This window comes from Malania oleifera, chromosome 2 (genome assembly GCF_029873635.1).
Source record: "Malania oleifera isolate guangnan ecotype guangnan chromosome 2, ASM2987363v1, whole genome shotgun sequence".
NCBI lineage: Eukaryota > Viridiplantae > Streptophyta > Magnoliopsida > Santalales > Ximeniaceae > Malania > Malania oleifera.
In genome coordinates this window covers 83,364,671-83,382,304 of record NC_080418.1, presented here as the reverse complement: position 1 = coordinate 83,382,304, position 17,634 = coordinate 83,364,671, and the positions used below count along the sequence as shown (strand labels likewise).

The following is a 17,634-nucleotide window of genomic DNA, read 5'->3' as shown; positions in this document are numbered from 1 at the left end:
GTGGCATCGTTAGAGATTGAGAGATAGGACACTCCCTCCTTACATGCCTCTCTTATCCACACCCAAAACACTTCAAAACCATGTGGAAGGGGCCACCAATTTGAGCACTTTGTTGTGGTGCTAGAGAAACTTTTGACTTCTTTCCAGTTGACCCGAATTTTTTCTAAATGAGGTCCTTTTCTTTAGTTCATAAAGTTATTGTCTTCAATATCTTGTTTTACCAAGGCAACCCTTTCTACTATTTCCCCAAAACTCTCAATTCTTAGGGCCCAAGTCTAGACCTAATAGGTCTCAATCACCTTTCAAACTTTCGAACCTTCAATTCCTCAGTGCTTACTAGTTCTTGTTCAAATAGTGAAAATTCAAAAACTTGGCTTTCTTATTGGCTTACAGACAAATTCCTTTGAGTCAACAGCATAAATTCCGATAACTTGGCTTCTCAAAATTCCTTACAAAGATATTTCTCACTAAAAACTGTTTCAAAGTAAACCTCGAACATAGCCTCAACATCTCTCAACCGTTGCACAAATTCCCATCAATGGTTAGCTTCACCTTCAAATAGAAAACTCGCAACAATGACTCTATACTCGTCTAGAATTCTAAGCATATCACAAAGTTTCCTGACCTTCCGCCGCCAGTTCTCTAACTCCAATGGTTCGAGGTTCCCTATGAAGCTAGTAAGGTTTAATGTCTTAAAACTCCTTCACCATATACTTTCATTTTTCAGCAATGTCCCTCCTATCACTCACTCCACTATTGGTTGTTGATTCAACTAACTTTCATGGTTATTTTGTTGAGTCGGTTGATTATTTTGAGCCATCATTCCGCTCCGAATTGACACCCTGTTCTAGTGGGGTTGAAGAAGTTCGACCACCCCTTTGTCTCACTCTTTAAAGGAAAAGGAAAACATCAAGTGTACTCAGTAACAATCCTAACAAAGCCACACTCATTATACTTACATATATGCCTAAATTTGCCTACCATAATCTATAAATGACCTACCACATGCAAGTAAAAGGACTCGGCCGGTGCTACTCAAATTAATATTATCTTCCCCTCTTACTTTAAGGCCCAGTGTAACCAAAGCTCTGATACCACTCTATCACGTCCTTATTTTTGACACAAGACCAGTTATGACCCCATCTAAAATCCGATGGGGGCACTACCACACTAGGCCTAGGCAAGAATTTGTTTTATAAAAAAATTCACTTTAAAACAAGTTAGACTCATTACCAGTGAATATTTGTTGAAAACATAAGATACAATATTTAATACTAAAAACATTTACTTCGTGTCAAACTCTTCACATTGGATTGTACTTTAATACACATTTTCACACTACCTAGTCTACATACGTAACTGCCAACCAAAATACAAGCATAGTATCTCTATCATCCCCTTGCCAATCTGTAATACATGTCGAAAATGGCAATTTCTTGGAGAACTTAACAAGTGGAGCTCTCCTTCAGTTCAAACCTGAAATTGTAAAGGAACAGGGTAAGCAACATATACATTTTTAATTGTTCCTTATTCAAATAAAGATTCTAATACTTTTAACATATGATTTCTTATATGCATGCATAATCATAAGGTGCATGAATACACACTATATTCTAAGCAATGTGCATTACTCTTTATTCTAAGCAATTTGTTCACCTAAAGTTACCATTGCAAAACATCCAAATAGCATGCATTTGCACTTTTTTTAACATAGCAGCATTGCACATTTTATCCCACACAAATGCCAAATTCCAGGTTGGCCAACCATTGCTTAACACAGAAATACCAACAAGTGCCAAAGTCCAGCTTGGCCAACCACCGCTTAATGCAAAAATGCCCTCCAAAGGTTTAGGGCCTTTCACCCAAGGAAGACAATCCCTACTTGCTTGAATTCCAAAATATCACAACCAAAAACAACAAGTAGTGCTAGTTGTTTCACACAATAGCAATTCAACACTTGCATACACAACCTATACATAGTAAGTAAAACCATCATACTTACGAGATGAATATCTATCACATGAAAATTTCCCAACTAGACAAAATATGCAGCTATGATAACCAAAGAGCCATATCAAGTAATTGGAGGGGGGGGGGGGCGAAAGAAGCCTAAAGTCCTTACTAAGATTCAATTCCATGCAAGTTTCTACCCCTTATTTCCTTTGGATACCCAAAATTCTAGGTGAATAAATGAAAATTAAGAACACCAACCTTGATTTTCAGTTTCTTCAAACTTAGTTTAAGTTTCCCTCTCAATTTTTGGTATTTTCACTTGATTTTCTCTTAATTTCCCTGAATTTTCACAGATCTCTCTCTCTCTCTCTAGAACTAGGGTTTACAGCGGGAGTTTGGGGTATTCTTTTGTGAGTTGGGGCCGCTCTGCAGGGCTGGAAAGATCAAGACAGCCGCTACTTGCTGCCAAGTGTCTCCTTCTAGGTTGGAAATATGGCAGAACAGCAGCATCTGGTAACAAGGGTCCTGCAGTGCTGTCACCTGACACTAGCAGCTTGCTAAGCTGCCAGGTGGCTATTGCGGGTTTGTAGTGCTGCCAGAGGTGTGCCCCATCCTGCCTTTTCTTTTCTTTTTTTTTCTCTTTCTTTGCCCAAACTCTAATGTTGTTTATGTTTTAGCATATTCCTTATAATTTCCTTTCATCTAGAGCCCCTCCCACCACTAATAAGTCAAAAGGAATTTCCAATATCAGTTAACTCAATTAATGAATAATATGGCTAGTATGAACTTATTTAATGCAAAACAAAACAAAGTCATGCTAATTTATGAAAGTAGTTTAACTTTACCGTGGCCTAAAGAGTATGGTTATCACAAAGAATGCCTTCTTCTATAGAGTTTTGCAAAATGAGGTGTACATGCAGCAACCTCTCGTATGTTGCTCAAAAGGAAAGTGGTGAGGTATAGCCATCTATGGTTTTAAGCAATCTTCTTGAGCCTCATTTGACAAATTTAGCGGGATTGTACGTGTCACATAGCAGCTTCAAAAAAAGTTTCAAATAAAGGACTTGGGTACTCTATGTTACTTCTTTTTTTTTTCTTTTTCTTTTTGGCATTCATATAAATATGGTGTAAGAAAGAGAAAGAGTTGTGCCTATTTGGCAAAAATAAACCTTGGGCTTGCTAGATGAGATTAGTATGCTAGGAGCAAAACTAGTTGATACTCCTATAAGTCCGAACATAAATTTATTTAGGGACATTGGACCAAATTTTGAAGACAAACTTCGGTATAGGTAGTTGACAGGCAAGTTGATCTACTTTACAGTCGCTGGATATGATATATCATTTTCTGTGGGGTGCTGAGTCTGTTCATGGGGAAAATCTCAAGCACTCAAACTGGGACGTTATTTGCAAGATTATTCCATATCTCAAGAGCTCTCCTGGAACACATTTGTTACGTAAATATAATAGAAATCGTGACATTACGGAATACTCAAATACAGATTGGGCCAGCTAAACTGAAGATCAAAGGCCTATTATTTGATGAATATTGTACAGTTTGTGGGTGGTTATCTTGTTATCTGACATAACAAGAAACAAACTACCACAATAGGATCTAGTGCTGAAGAAAAATATCAAGTTATGCCTCATAATGTTACTGAGTTTGTGTGGTTGAAGTCACTTACCTAGATAACAAAACCCATGGATATGTTTCATGATAATCAAGCAGTCATTTATGTTGCTAACAACCCAATGTTCAAGAGAGGACAACATATTGAAGTATTGTGATGTGTTAAAGAAGATTGCAAGGCCTCCATTTGTGAAATAATCATTTAGGAGATGTTTTCACAAATGCTTTATGTAAGCCCACCTTCTCTGTGGCGATAATCATACACCTCCAGCTTGAGGAGGAGTGTTAGAAAGGGATATATTATTTTAGTAATTATGAGATTGATATGGGGCTATTTATCCCATTGATATGGAGGTATTTATCCCATTACAATCTTTTCTGAACTTATAAAGAGGGATGACCTGGAGCTCTACGCAACTGTAGGACTACCGATTGCAATTTTCTCCTCTCTTCATTTTTCATCTTCCCTCTCACTCCTCTTCTCCTCTATTGTATTTTCTTCAATAAGTATTCAGTTTATTTCTGATTCATTAAAGATGGTTAAGTTTCTCAAGAATGACATTGATATTGATTCTAGGGTTGTAATCAGTTCTTACTCAAGTCGTTTATTGGCAAAACCAGCTCCTTGGTTTTTTCAAAAATTATAAACCAAAATCGAACCATAAACCGTCACTCAATAAATAAATACAACCAAACTGCCAATTTTTCAGTTCGGTTTAGTTAAGTTAAGTTTTTTTAAAAATTTTGAAATAACAATATGTAAACTAAATATCCATGCCTTCTATTGGGCTGAAGCCAAACTTCCATGGTCAGGACAAAACCAGTATTTATAGGAAGGAAAATGTATTCACTTCCCAATTCCAACCAATGTAGGATTGGAGTACATTGCAAAGGCTGGCCGGACATGCAATTGCATTTGGCAAGTGGGCAGGCAGGCAGCACTCTTTTTGTGTTGCGGTCCTGTGGAAGCCAAACTGGGCGGCAACTCAATGAACTCATTCCACATCAAAAACTTAAAAGGTGGGGGAGCCTCAACACTTATATAAAATACCTTTCCCATTCTAATAACCTACTATTATTCTAAGTTATAAGTAAAATTTATTTCTTTCAAAAAAAAAATAAAGAATTTTTTTATTGATAGGGTGGAATTAGAAATTATGGTCAAATGATTAAATATTTATGAATATATATACGATTTTACCTTTAATATTATATAAAATTTAACATACATAATTATTTATTCAATTTTTCATTTCGGTTCAATTAGAAATCAAAACCAACATTGAATTTTTATTTTTAAACACCCAAACTGAGAACCGAAAAACTGAACCAAAGAGGATTTCGGTCCAGTTTCAGTCCGATTTTTGGCTTGTACACCCCTAATTGATTGAGTTCAAGTATTTCAGTTTATTTTATGGGAGATGATTATTTAAGTCTAACCACTATTATCAGTTTGATTTTTTTTTCTCAATTGATGATACCACTTATCCTACTTATTTAATAATCCACTAATCCTTTTTAATCCTTAATCAAGCAATAAGTAGTTAAGTTAATTAAACTGCCTCAAGCTTAAGTTAACCAGATGATGTCATATTTTCATCCATGCTAAGCAGGACTTCATTTTAGTCCTAAAATACTTTTAGATAACAAAAGAAGATATATTAAGAGAAAAAGATAACACGAGAGAGAGAGGATAAGATATCTTCAAAACAGAAAATAAAAACAAAGAAGAGGAAAAAGACTACCCAAACCACAAGTGCCCACCCTCCAAACAAAACCCACACCATACCTGCCCACCCCATAAAGAAAGTGCTACCTATGATTTAAGAAAACCTCATTTCAAACCTTTTTCGCCATAGTTGATAGAGCACTGCAAATTAGCCTTCTCATTTTCCCTTCCTAGCCTTAGTTTTACCACCATCCAAGGACTTCCTTACGCTCCAAATCAACAAACCGCAAGCCCTTCTTATCCACCATATTTTGAAAATGCGACAAAAGAAATAGAGAAATGGATCTCTTCACTCTCACTCGTCTTCCGCCTCATTTTCTTCATCATTTCCCAAACCATGATCTCCTTCTAAGTTATCCTATGGAGATGGAGACTGCAAGGAGGCAGACAAATAAAATTTGAATAATCTTGATCAAACGCCTCCTTATTCGTGAACCTCATCTATAAGTAGCCCTCCATCAAAATCAGTCACTATCCAAATCACCCTCCTCAACTAACACATCTCTCCATTTCTTCTCAGTAGGGGTTTCCTCACTAACCTTTTTTTTTAAGATCTATTTTCATCCCACTTCAATCTCGATGTAAAAATTGCCATCACTTCTTATCAAGAATTTAATTGGCCTCTCAGTAACCTAGAACTCCCCTCAATTGAACCAACCCCTTTATCCTTACTCTTACACCTCAAACAAGTGTAACCTTTGGCTTTGTTGATTTTTTGGCAACCTAAGGATGTTTCATCCCAATCAGTCTCACCTTATCATTGCTGGAACTTGTACCGTTCTTGTTCCCAAAGTGAACAGCAATATCATTATCTACCATGTGGGCCTCTTGACAACCATCATCCTTAGAAGCCTCTCTGGTAAGCTCAACACTCTTCATTGCTTCCCTTCCCCCATCTCTCAGCCCTCTGGAAAAAGGTTTGGGTAGCTCCTTCCCATTGACCACCCCAGTCAGAGAAGAGGTTTCTGCAATGCTGTTTCCCTACCCTCTTTTCACTTTGAGCAAGGCTGATTCTGCTGCACTCCATTGTTTTGACACCCACTGCCGCATGATCCGCTTCCATACTTCCAAGTGTTCTGAGGGAAGAATTGAGTTTGAGAACTTATTTGTTCTCTCCTCTTCAAAAGTATTATGAGCCCCCGAAGTTGGATGGCCATGGCCCTAAAAGAACAGGCTGTCTCACTGCAGCACAAAAAAAACCCCTAGTGTGCTAAAAAGCCTATAGGCGCGTAAGACTTCCTAGAAAGCCCATCGATAATTTGGCTTCTATTGCTAAAAACATGTACAAGTGTGCCACATTCCCCTGGCAAGACCATGACTTGTTCTCCAGCACATGGGCCAAAATATTTTGGTGTATTTAATCCAGGACCAACCCAATTGAGGCCCGCCCTTCTTTCTACTGCATGCATGTTCGTCCCCTTCCTCTTGCAAACCTTAGTTTTCATAGAGCCTACGGGATCACCAGCTGCCACTGCTCCAGAACTTGCCAACAACTTCCACAACTCTCACAACACCATCCAAACACCCCTTTGCTTTCTCTGAGAAACCAGAAAGAACCTCCTTCCAACTCTGGTGACCACGATTCCCCAAATATTAAGCCTTGATTTTTGCTCATTTCCTCCAACCCTACGAGCTCCAGCTCCCAAAACTCGTGCAGAAATATACACAATCCTTCCCCTTCCATGCCACCAGGAATGAAGATCGATGGACCCTTATCATAGACCTAGTTCCAGAAAAGAACCATAATTATTTGATTTAATTGCCACCCAATATTGAATTTGCCCTATAGAGCATGACCGTCTCCAACTTCAATTAGAGCGATAGCAAATATTCACCTACCCATCTTGCAGCAGATAAGGTGATCCTTATCCATTGGCTGTGTAACTGAGTTTTCTCTTCCAATCAAATGAAACCTCCTACCCCCACCTTATCCATGTGCTTACAATTTTCCTTTCTATCGACACTAACTTGAAGGATTCTCTTCCACCAATTAGCGGAAATTGTCCATACCCAACTTTGAGTGAATCCATCAAGATCTAAAAGTCATGTTCATAAACTAGTCATCAATTGTCTTTTTTCAATGTCTCTTTCAAAGGCCTTACTGCTATTTTTCGTTGGTCTTATTTGAGTCCTAAAACAAAATGCAATTACACACCTAGACTCGGAATTCCCAAAATGTGAAGGCTGTTAAAATTTAGACAACTCATAATTGTTATTTATCATTCAAGAAAAATAGTTTTGTTAAGTGGCGCGCACATAAGTTATCATATATTCCAACACAATAGTGCCAAGATAATGTAGCCTTTCGCAGGCAAATTCACTAAATAAACTCCAAAGTTACCTAAACTGAGTCCCTATTTGTTCACATGCCTTGCTTGAGCTCTCTTGTAAGTCAATAGAAAAATAGTAGCTCTACCCATGGAATCCACTCTGCACGAATACCACTTCAACCAACATCCGTGGTTGCATATCCCACCATCACACTATTAATTTTGCAATGCAACAAGGGTTGAACCCAACACAAGCAGAATTGGGAAAAAAAAAAAAAAAAAATGCATGTTTGGGCCTACATTTTCAAGTAACATTGGGCTTAACTTAGAAGTCTTAGCCAGACAAAAAGTTAATGCAAATAGCATAACTTCTGAATCTTCACCAAAATACTTTCTTCAAAGATTGCAGTAAACTACCATACCTTGTCACGCCTACTTTGACACAGCCTCAGAAGGCTTTGCATAGAGATTTTGCAAGCCACAGACCATATTTGCAGGGACAGCTATGTCAATCATCTTTGGATATTCTAGGTTCAAATCTGTATTAATTAACACTTATTAGTAGTTGGATAAAAAATTTAAAAACACAAAAATAAACAAAAATAAAATAAAAAATAAAAAACAAAAAACAAAGGAAGTCTATAGTAAGTGTAACAGATTTATGTCACAAATTTGCAAGACCAGCTTGGCTTTACTTACTTTCCATGATATTCTTAAAGGTTTCCTGCAAAAGAAGAACAAAAACAGAAAAAAATGAGAAAAAGATCATCTTCTTAATTATTTTTCTTTCTATCAACAATTGTTAGTTGATGTCTAGTAATTACAAACATAAATAATTTTGTTTGACAATTGATTGACTAAACAGATATTACTTCAAACCCCACATTATCGTAGATTTTGACTTTTTTTCCCCAATTTGGATTTTGGCACATATCCATGACATAAACAACAAGAGTTGTGGTCCATATCACTCATATGAATGAGTTATCATCCTTAGCATGCTGCGTCAAAGCTAGAGCTAGAGGAGCTCTGGTTATCTCGGGCTAGGCTCTTGCTTCTTATTTTTATCATTCATTGTTGAAAAAGGAAGGCACACATTTATTTGTCAATCAAAATGTCCAAGCTGTACATTAAAATGGTGAAGTCATATAGGGTGGCATAACAATCAGCCACTAAACTAAAGCTTAAAAATCCACGACAAGAATTACAACTGAAATATTGATGGCTAAGCTCCATGAGAATGTTAATATGGAATTCTACTCAGCTTGTAACAGGGAAAAAAAGCCATTAAGTTTAAAAGGAAATCAAAATTATTTAGTCAACCACGGAAAGATGGACTCTGAAAAGGTTAACAGTTGATGATGTCGTGCATTACAGCCTAAGGATCACATTCTATAATAACTAGATAACAGTAGAGGAATTTAGACAAACTAACCAAAGAGAGCAGAAAAAGATGCATCAATCCAGAAGAATTACCTCATCTTTTGTCAACCGAGGATTGTACATCATCTCCTCCCCCACAGTACTAACCTAAATCTCAAACACAAATCTTGCATAAGCAAACATTAGCTAGTTTGTATCAAACATTCTAGAAACAATAGACACCAGATGGTTCCATACAGTGAATCCTTTGTAATCATGAGCAGGATAGACCAATGTATCCTTGGGCAATGTGAAAATCTGTATGTAAAGTTGAAAGCATAAGTTCTAGTGGAAAAATTATTGGTACATGTGTGTGAAATATAATATGCCTTCTGGGCATCTCATGTCCTTGCCTGTGAATGCACTGACTTGTACAGTTGATACGGACTTCCCCCCTGCAGTTAGACCATAGAGTTTAAAAACCATGCAGTTTGACTCTAGTGAAAGCTAAAGGTAGAGAAATAAATATTAATATTCTAAACCTGAAAATCCGTTCTCCCACATCCGCGTATCAGTAAAGCATCACCAGTGAAAGCCATCCTTGGTTGAGGCTGGTCAGGCCCTTCTCCTGTAACATAGGTAACACATCCTAATGTGTGACCAGGAGTAGCGCGAACCTGCAAAAAGCAAAAAGCAAAAACAAAATTAACAATAGATGAATAAAAGAGAAGAGGAGAAGAAAATAGATTACAGTCAAAGAAGAAGATTTCTCCTAAACAAGCTTCACACTGTATTTTCATTCTTGATGACAAAAGTACCTGTTACTACACTAGGACAAAAATGGCCATAAAACCCACCCTCAAACTGGAGGTGCATAAATATCAGTTATCACCCAACCTAGCTTGGTTCAACGCACAAAAAAGGCAAGTCTGAACACTATCTGTTTGGCTCAGAAGTCCCCTGAAATGAAGATTCCAAGATACTAGAAAGCCACTCCAATTAGAAAGAAATAAATCTGTTTGGCTTAGAGCACAATCTAAAAGGACAGGGACAAGAAATGGAAAAAGAATCGCTCCAAATGCTTTGCTGCATATTGGCATCATTTTTTAAAATCAAAATCAAAATTGACATCAATCTTGAAATTTCCATCAATATTTCCTAAAGTTCCATTCTCAATTTTCATAATTTATTATAACTTCCCTATGTTTCTTTAAATCAAAATCGATACTTCTATTAAAATCAAAAAAAATTCCATCAAGTTTTTTGTAAATCGAGACCCTTAAATTTTTTGTTGAAATTGAAATTTTTAGTCCTTGAAATCACCCTTCCCAAGACACTTCTTGGCCCAAATCAGTTTCCATTGAGATCCCACCAATTAATAGTATGGTTTTCATGTGTACAAGAATTGACATGACGAACTCCTTGTCCTGATGCATTACCTCTCCCATGATTGCCCTCCAAACCTCGGTGTCATCCTCTAGTAGTTTTCCTAACCATGGTTGGAGGCAGTAATGACCATGGCTGAAGGATTGAAGCAAGAAACATGAAAAGAGGACTGAGAACCATATTTGATTATCTGATATGCTTCATTCGTTAATGGTATGGATTCACGAATTTGATCATGAATGGATTCAAGCTCACAATTCAACGCAAAAAAGGATTTTGCAGCCAAGATTGCCCTCCAAACCTCAGCCTCATCCTCTAGCAGTTTTCTTACCATGGTTGGAGGCAGTACCGATCATGGCTGAACAATTGAAGCAAGAAACTTGAAAAAAGGACTAAGAACCATCTTTGATGATTTGATATGCTTCATTCGTTAATGGTATGGATTCACGAATTTGATCATGAATGGATTGAAGTTCATAATTCAACGCAAACAAAAATTTAGCAGCCAAGAACCCTGCTCATTGCCTCTAAATCATTTCAATGCAGAAACTAATTGGTTGGTAGATATTGGGAGTTTATCCCACATACAATTGAGAATGCTATAATGCTCACTAATGGACCACCTTTCTTGGTCAAATTTTAGAAACTTCTCATACTAAGAAAAAATATGTGTTTGATATTTATCTTGTCAGAATCTTTCACAAAGATCATCCCATACAACTTTGGTGGTTGTATGAAACATCACATCCGCAGCAATTTGTCGCCCCATGCTATTCAACGAACAGACGAACAGTTGTCATTCTCTTGCATCCAATCTTCACAATCCTTGGGAGTCGGGAGATGGCAGAGAATGTAGCACATACTTGGACTTCCCTTTTGTGTTAATATATGTTTGTCCTACTTGAGACCACAACAAGTAATTGGAGGATCCATCCAATTCGATGGCTGTGATTTGCACATTAAAAGGATCCGTAGGGGCTCTGCGTGTGTAGTGGCCAGAACATGCCCAATAACCACCACAAATCTGCACATACCAGCACCAAACTAGCAACCTGGGATGAACCAAAGCAAGCACCAGAGAATTTCAAGAGGCATCGATGGCCACAAGATAGTGTGTAGATGTCAAAAGAGTAGGGAATAGAATCATAAAAATCAAGATGGTCTTAGGCTAAGAGATAATAAATGTCATTAGTTCTTGTGCTCCTCAAATAGGCTTAGTAAAAAACCTTAAAAGACAATTTCGGGAAAATATGGATACTTTACAAGAGATATCAAGGGCTGATAAAATATTCATAGGAGCTAGTGGACACATTGGAAAGGATAATAAAAGTTATGAAAGGATACATGGAGGACATAGACATGGAGATAAAAATGAGTCTGGGTAATTAATCTTTAGACTTCGCAATGTCATATGAACTTATTACAATGAATATTTGTTTTAAGAAGAGAGAAGAACACTAAATAATGTTCAAGAGTGGATAAATGTCAAATAGATTTTTTTCTTAACTAGGATGGTAGATCATTTATTATGCAATAATGGTAAAGTTATCCCAGGTGAAAGCTTAACTGCACTACATAGAGTTTTAGTGTAAGATATATGAATTAAAAAAATGGAAGAGATAGGGTAATATAAGTCAATGCAAGATAACTAGGAGGTGGAACATTAAGGGAGAAAATACAATAAATTTTAAAGATAAAATTATCAAAGATGGTGATTGGACAAATAAGGGATAGCGTAGATACAAACAATCTTTGGATTAGAATAGCTAGCTTTATTAAAAAGATAGAAAAAGATATTTTAGATGAATCCAGAGAAAAATTCTCAAATAGTAAAGGAAGTTGGTGGTAGGATCAAAATGTCTAAAAAGTCAAAAATGAAAAGAAAAAAAAAAACGTAGAAACATGGAAAACTTTTATAAGTATCAAGAGGCAAGAAAAGATGCATAAAAGGCCATTCGTGAAGCTAAACATAGATCATATAATAATTTATCTAGATACCAAAAGAAGAGGAAAAAGATGATATTGTCTTGGTTTAGTTAGAAGACATAAAATAAGAATAGCGAAGTTACTTTAATAAACTATTTAATGAAAACCAAATAGAGGGCTTAAACTTAGAATTAACAAATGAGAAAAAGGCTAAAAATATGAGATTTATTCGCAAAATTAGAGCTAAAGAAGCTAAGCTTGCATTAAAAAAAAATTGAAAAATGGAAAAACTATAAGACCAAATAACATCCCAATCGAAGTTTGGAAATGCTTGCGTCATAACGAAATTATATGGTTAAATAATTTATTTAACACAATATAAAAACTAAGAAAATGCTAGATGAATGGAGGAAAAAGCACTTTGATACCTCTATACAAAAATAAATGAGATATTAAAAATTGTAATAACCATCATGCAATTAAACTTATGAGTCATACAATGAAACTATGGTAAACGGTAATTGAACAAAGATTAAGGTTGGAAAAGAGAGTCTCAAAAAATCAATTTGGTTTTATGCCTAGGAGATCTACTACAAAAGACATATATCTTTTAAGAAGATAAATGGAATATTTTAAAGAAAAAAAGGGGCTTGCATATGGTTTTTATTAACTTAAATAAAGCGTATGATAGGGAAAAGGGCGTATGTAGTAAGTATATTAAAGTCATTAAGGATATGTATGATGGAGTAATGACTAACTTTAGGACTACATATGGAGAGTCTAGGAAATTTCCAATTACAATAAGTGTACATCAAGGATCTGCTTTAAGCCCTTGTCTATTTGAACTAGTGATGGATGAACTTACTAGAGCATCCAAAATGAGTTCCGCGTTGCATGTTGTTTGCAGATGATATTGTTGATGAAAATTATGGTGGAGTAGAATTTAAGTAAGAATTTATGGAGAGAAGCTTTAGAATCTAGAGATTTTAGGATAAGTAGAAATATAGAATATATGAAATGTAATTTCAATCATAGTATGACATATATTTGAGATATGATTAAACTCAATGGTCAAGAAATTCAAAACACTAGTAGATCTCAATACCTTGGATCTATGATGAAGCAGAAATTGAAGAAGATGAAATACATAGAGTTAAAGCAAGTTGAGTAAAATGGACAAGTGTTGAGAGCGTGTTGTGTGATCGTAGAATATCCTTAGAATTAAAAAAAATGTTCTATAGGACAATAGTAAAACTAGTTATACTATATGGATCAAAATGTTGGGCAACTAAGAAAAAACATATTCAAAAAGTAGAAAATTCCAAAATGAGAATGCTAAGGTGGATGAGTGGTTTAATGTTAAATGATAAATTAAGGAATGAACAAATTCACGGTAAGTTAGGCATAGATCATGTAGAAGATAAGATAAGGAACAGACAACTCAGATGGTGAGGGCAGATCTAAGTTGGGCATGTGCAGTGTAGGCCAAACAGTGCACCAAGGAGGAGTGAGATAGTAGAAGGGGGGGTACAAGACCTAAAATAACTTGGAATGAGATAGTGACCGATCATGTAAATTGGCGGAAAAGAATACAAGTAGCCCACCCACCAAGTGGGACTTAACACTTTGTTTGTAGTAGTTGTTATCCATGGCCACAACAAAGCAGATACAGCAAAAAGAAATACATAAGCAGGCACTCCATAATCTTCGAGAGGCAGCCATGACTATAGAATAATTGCTGCAACACTTTAGAATAAGTATAGCACATAACACAATAAAGGCATGAAGGAACAGCATCCACTGCCAAAGCAGAGCAATAGCGCATTATAAACAGCATCCACGATCACAGAGCAGCAGTACCACCACTCCGAGGGTAATCATGAAGTCCTTCAAAGAAACAGCAACAACTACAGCTAAACAGGGGCACATTACAACTAGCAATCTATATTTCTTAAGATGAAAAAAACAAAGACTGCTTTTACATTATGAATAGAAGATAACCAAATAAAGCACCAAATAGATGATGCATACAACTGAACAGTTGGGAAAAAAAGGCTTAAACAACTTTCAAACCAGAGAAAAGTCACAATCATATCCTCTAAGAAGAAAAAATTAAGACTGCTTTTACATCATGAATAGAAGACATCAAATAAAGCACCAAATGAAGGATGCACACGACTGAACAGCAAGAAAAGGAAAAGCTTAAACTGCTCTCAAACCAGAGAGAAGATCTCTCACTCGAGAAGGAAAAGAGGCTAACCAACAACCAGATTTCTCAGATTCAAATGAGCTTATTGCTCCGATATCACGTCAGAAATCAAAAACAAATTGAATATTTAAAGAATAAAATACAGCAATTAGGGTTAAGGAGAAAGTGAGGAATGAAGAAAAACAAAGAAGAGAAAAGGAGAAACATGCAGTCCAGATTTCTGGCATTATGTAGCATACAGCCCCAGGTCAAGCCTGTTTAAGAATTAATAATAAAAAGTTATGATGGACAAAAATAACCCCTGTGCTAACACAGCAATGTGCCCCAACTAGCTCAAGTAAATTTGGGCTTCTGGAAGGTGATTTAACCATGCAAATAAAGTCAGTTATTTAAGTGGTGGACCAGCAGGTCTATTTTTGAAAAGATTCTAGAGGTTGAAAATATGCATGTCATACATGGAATAAAGTTGGAGAAGCGATCTTTTCAATGGATTAAATTAGACTTCAATTGGAGTTGTCTACTTGAAGTTATGGTAGCTTAAATTTTAGTGTGCATTCTGCCAGCTTAAGCATTTATGTGCCTGTTTTGTATTCCTATGTCAGAAAACATGTTAAGCTCTTCCTTTGAGCCTTTTTTTTTTTTTTTTTTTTTGTTGAAGTCAATTATATTTATCTATAAAATGTGAAGTATCATTTTCGTATGTTGGAAAGGTTGTTCCAAGTCAATAAAAGCATCTAAGGCATGTATTAGCATATTAGCATGTGATTTCGAATGAAAATTACTTTGGCCTTAATTTGTTTATCTACAGTTTTATATCTCCTTCATGAGTGGTGAACTTTATCTTTTAAACTCTGCATCTCTAAAGTAGTCAATTATCTGTATCTCTAGAGTGGTGAGTTTTCTTGCTTCTGTATCACTTTGGTGGATTTCATTGAGTAGTGAGCAAAGCTTCCTATTTTGTGTGTGAACTACTAATTCCTCATTTCTAGCAACCCAACACCAGTTTGGTATCAAAGCCCAACTATTATGGCTGTTGGGTTATATCCCACATCGGTTGTGGAAGGGGTTGGTGATTAGTTATTAAGTGTGAGGGAAAGTCTCACCCCTTGAGCTAGCTTTTGGGGTTGAGAAGGCCCTAGGGCACCCAACACTGGTATCAGAGCCTGGTTCACCAACATTCTCTCTAGTGTGCCACGCTGGGGGAGACCCCAATGCCTTGCCGAGAGAGATCCCGATGTGTGAGGGGGAGATTGTTGGGTTATCCCACATCGGTTGTAGAAAGGGCTGGTGGTCAGTTATTAAGTGTGAGGGAAAGTCTCACCCTTAAGCTAGCTTTTGGGGTTGAGAAGGCTTTAGACCATCCAACAATGGCTGACCATGGTCATTTTATGTAAGAACAATTTGATAGAGATATCTATGATCTTGAAATGGATGAGATGAGAAGGCAAATCCAGGAACTATAGCAACAACTTGAATGTTATAAGAATCATGTTGGTGATGAAAATAGTTCTAAAAATGGTTACAACAATGGTGATGGTGATGGTGCTGTTAATCCCTTCCATCATGTTCTAGATCATGTCACAAGTAATGACTCTTCTTCCATTGCTGTAGAAGAAACAATAGAAAATTTTCTAGAGATTTTGATGTGAAAGTTGACATTCCAAAATTTGAAGGAAGAATTCAATGTAATGATTTCATTCATTGGCTTCAAACTATTGAAAAGATCTTTGTTAGAGGTTATTTATGTCGTTTAGTATTATTATTATTTTATTAGTATGTTAATAAGAGTTAGTAAGGGTATTATTGTCATCAGAATGTATTAATTTGTGATAAAAAAGAGGAAGAGACCTATCTTCAAGATAGGTCATTCATTTAATCAAATCTTAAAACGGTATCAGAGAATGGTCTGACCTAAACCCTATTCCCCTCGACCATCTCTAGAAAACACCATTCTCACGGCTGTCCTTCCCCAATCCACCTTCACCCCACATTATTTCACAAAACCAACCATGCACCCATAAACAGATGCCCCTGAAGCCTAACCTCACAAAACCCCATCGCTGGGGGAGCCCATAACCCCCACACGCCGGCCAAATGCTGGCAGAGCCAACCCCACGCACCGGCGTGTGAGTGAATTTCCAGCCGCCTTTTTCTTCTTTTTGTCGTTTGCTATGTTCTAATTCCTTCTCTAGACAATATTATCAAGTTGTTAGGCCTATTTTTTGCTCAAAAATTCAACCATCTTTGACCATGCACTCACAGCATTCTGTTAATCTCTGTTCAGAGTTTGTGAAGGCTTCTTCGTGAGTTTTTTGGAGCAGTGGCAGCGTTCAGCTGTGAGGCTGTCACAGTACTATATCAGTCAATGAGTCTTTCAACTCGTCCATGGTTGTGTCGGTGCTTCACATAGTTTGTGATTGTCACGATTAGTTTTGATTGTTCTTCTTGTTTGACATTGGTGTGATTGCTGATTTGTGAGTGTTGGGATGGAATTTATGAAATCCAAAAATTTGTTTCCTACATTGTTGCCAAAAATAATGACTCAAAAAGTTGGATGGAAAGAACTATGTTCAATGGTTTAAAGCTGTTTGGGGTTATTTCTCCAGTTGCCAAGCTTACATTAGTACGTTTGTTCATCTCCTTGGCCACATCAGCTAGCTGTGAAAGAAGCCTTTTTGCATGGTGACCTTGAGGAGGAGGTTTATATGGAGTAACCACCTGGGTTTGTTGCTCATAGGGAGTCAGGCTTAGTGTGCTTGCTCAAGAAGGCTTTATATGGTTTAAAACAGTCTTTCAAGGCATGATTTAGTCATTTCAGTGATGTAGTACTTGAGTTTGGTCTTTGACAGAGTGTTGTGGATCATTTTGTGTTTTATCGTCATACTTCATCGAGTAGGATCCTTCTTGTTGTTTATGTGGATGATATTGTTATTACAGACGGGTGATGATGATAAAAGTATTAAGAGTGTCAAACCTTTTGAGCAAACTAAGTTTCAGACCAAATATTTGGGACCGTTGAAATACTTATTGGGTATAGAAGTATCTAGATCTAGTATCGGAACTGTTGTGTCACAAAGGAATTATGTTCTTGATCTATTGAATGAAAGTGGCTTGTTGAGATCTAAACTAGCTGATACACCCATGGAGCCTAACAGCAAGTTAATACCGGATA

The 17,634-nt window shown here is 36.6% G+C and overlaps 1 protein-coding gene across 2 annotated transcripts in view; it reads right to left on the bottom strand.

Moving 5' to 3' along the window:
• Window positions 1-1,229: 1,229 nt before the first annotated feature.
• Window positions 1,230-17,634, bottom strand: part of LOC131149659 (persulfide dioxygenase ETHE1 homolog, mitochondrial) — a 48,577-nt gene continuing 32,172 nt past the window's right edge. For both annotated transcript variants that reach the window (XM_058100299.1, XM_058100300.1), the window contains 7 exons: window positions 9,484-9,618; window positions 9,355-9,396; window positions 9,200-9,259; window positions 9,056-9,109; window positions 8,279-8,303; window positions 8,002-8,118; window positions 1,230-1,476 (listed from right to left, as the gene is read on the bottom strand). In XM_058100299.1, the coding sequence (XP_057956282.1) occupies window positions 8,012-8,118; window positions 8,279-8,303; window positions 9,056-9,109; window positions 9,200-9,259; window positions 9,355-9,396; window positions 9,484-9,618 (423 nt within the window). In that variant the 3' untranslated portion in view covers window positions 1,230-1,476; window positions 8,002-8,011. The remainder of the gene's footprint in view (window positions 1,477-8,001; window positions 8,119-8,278; window positions 8,304-9,055; window positions 9,110-9,199; window positions 9,260-9,354; window positions 9,397-9,483; window positions 9,619-17,634) is intronic.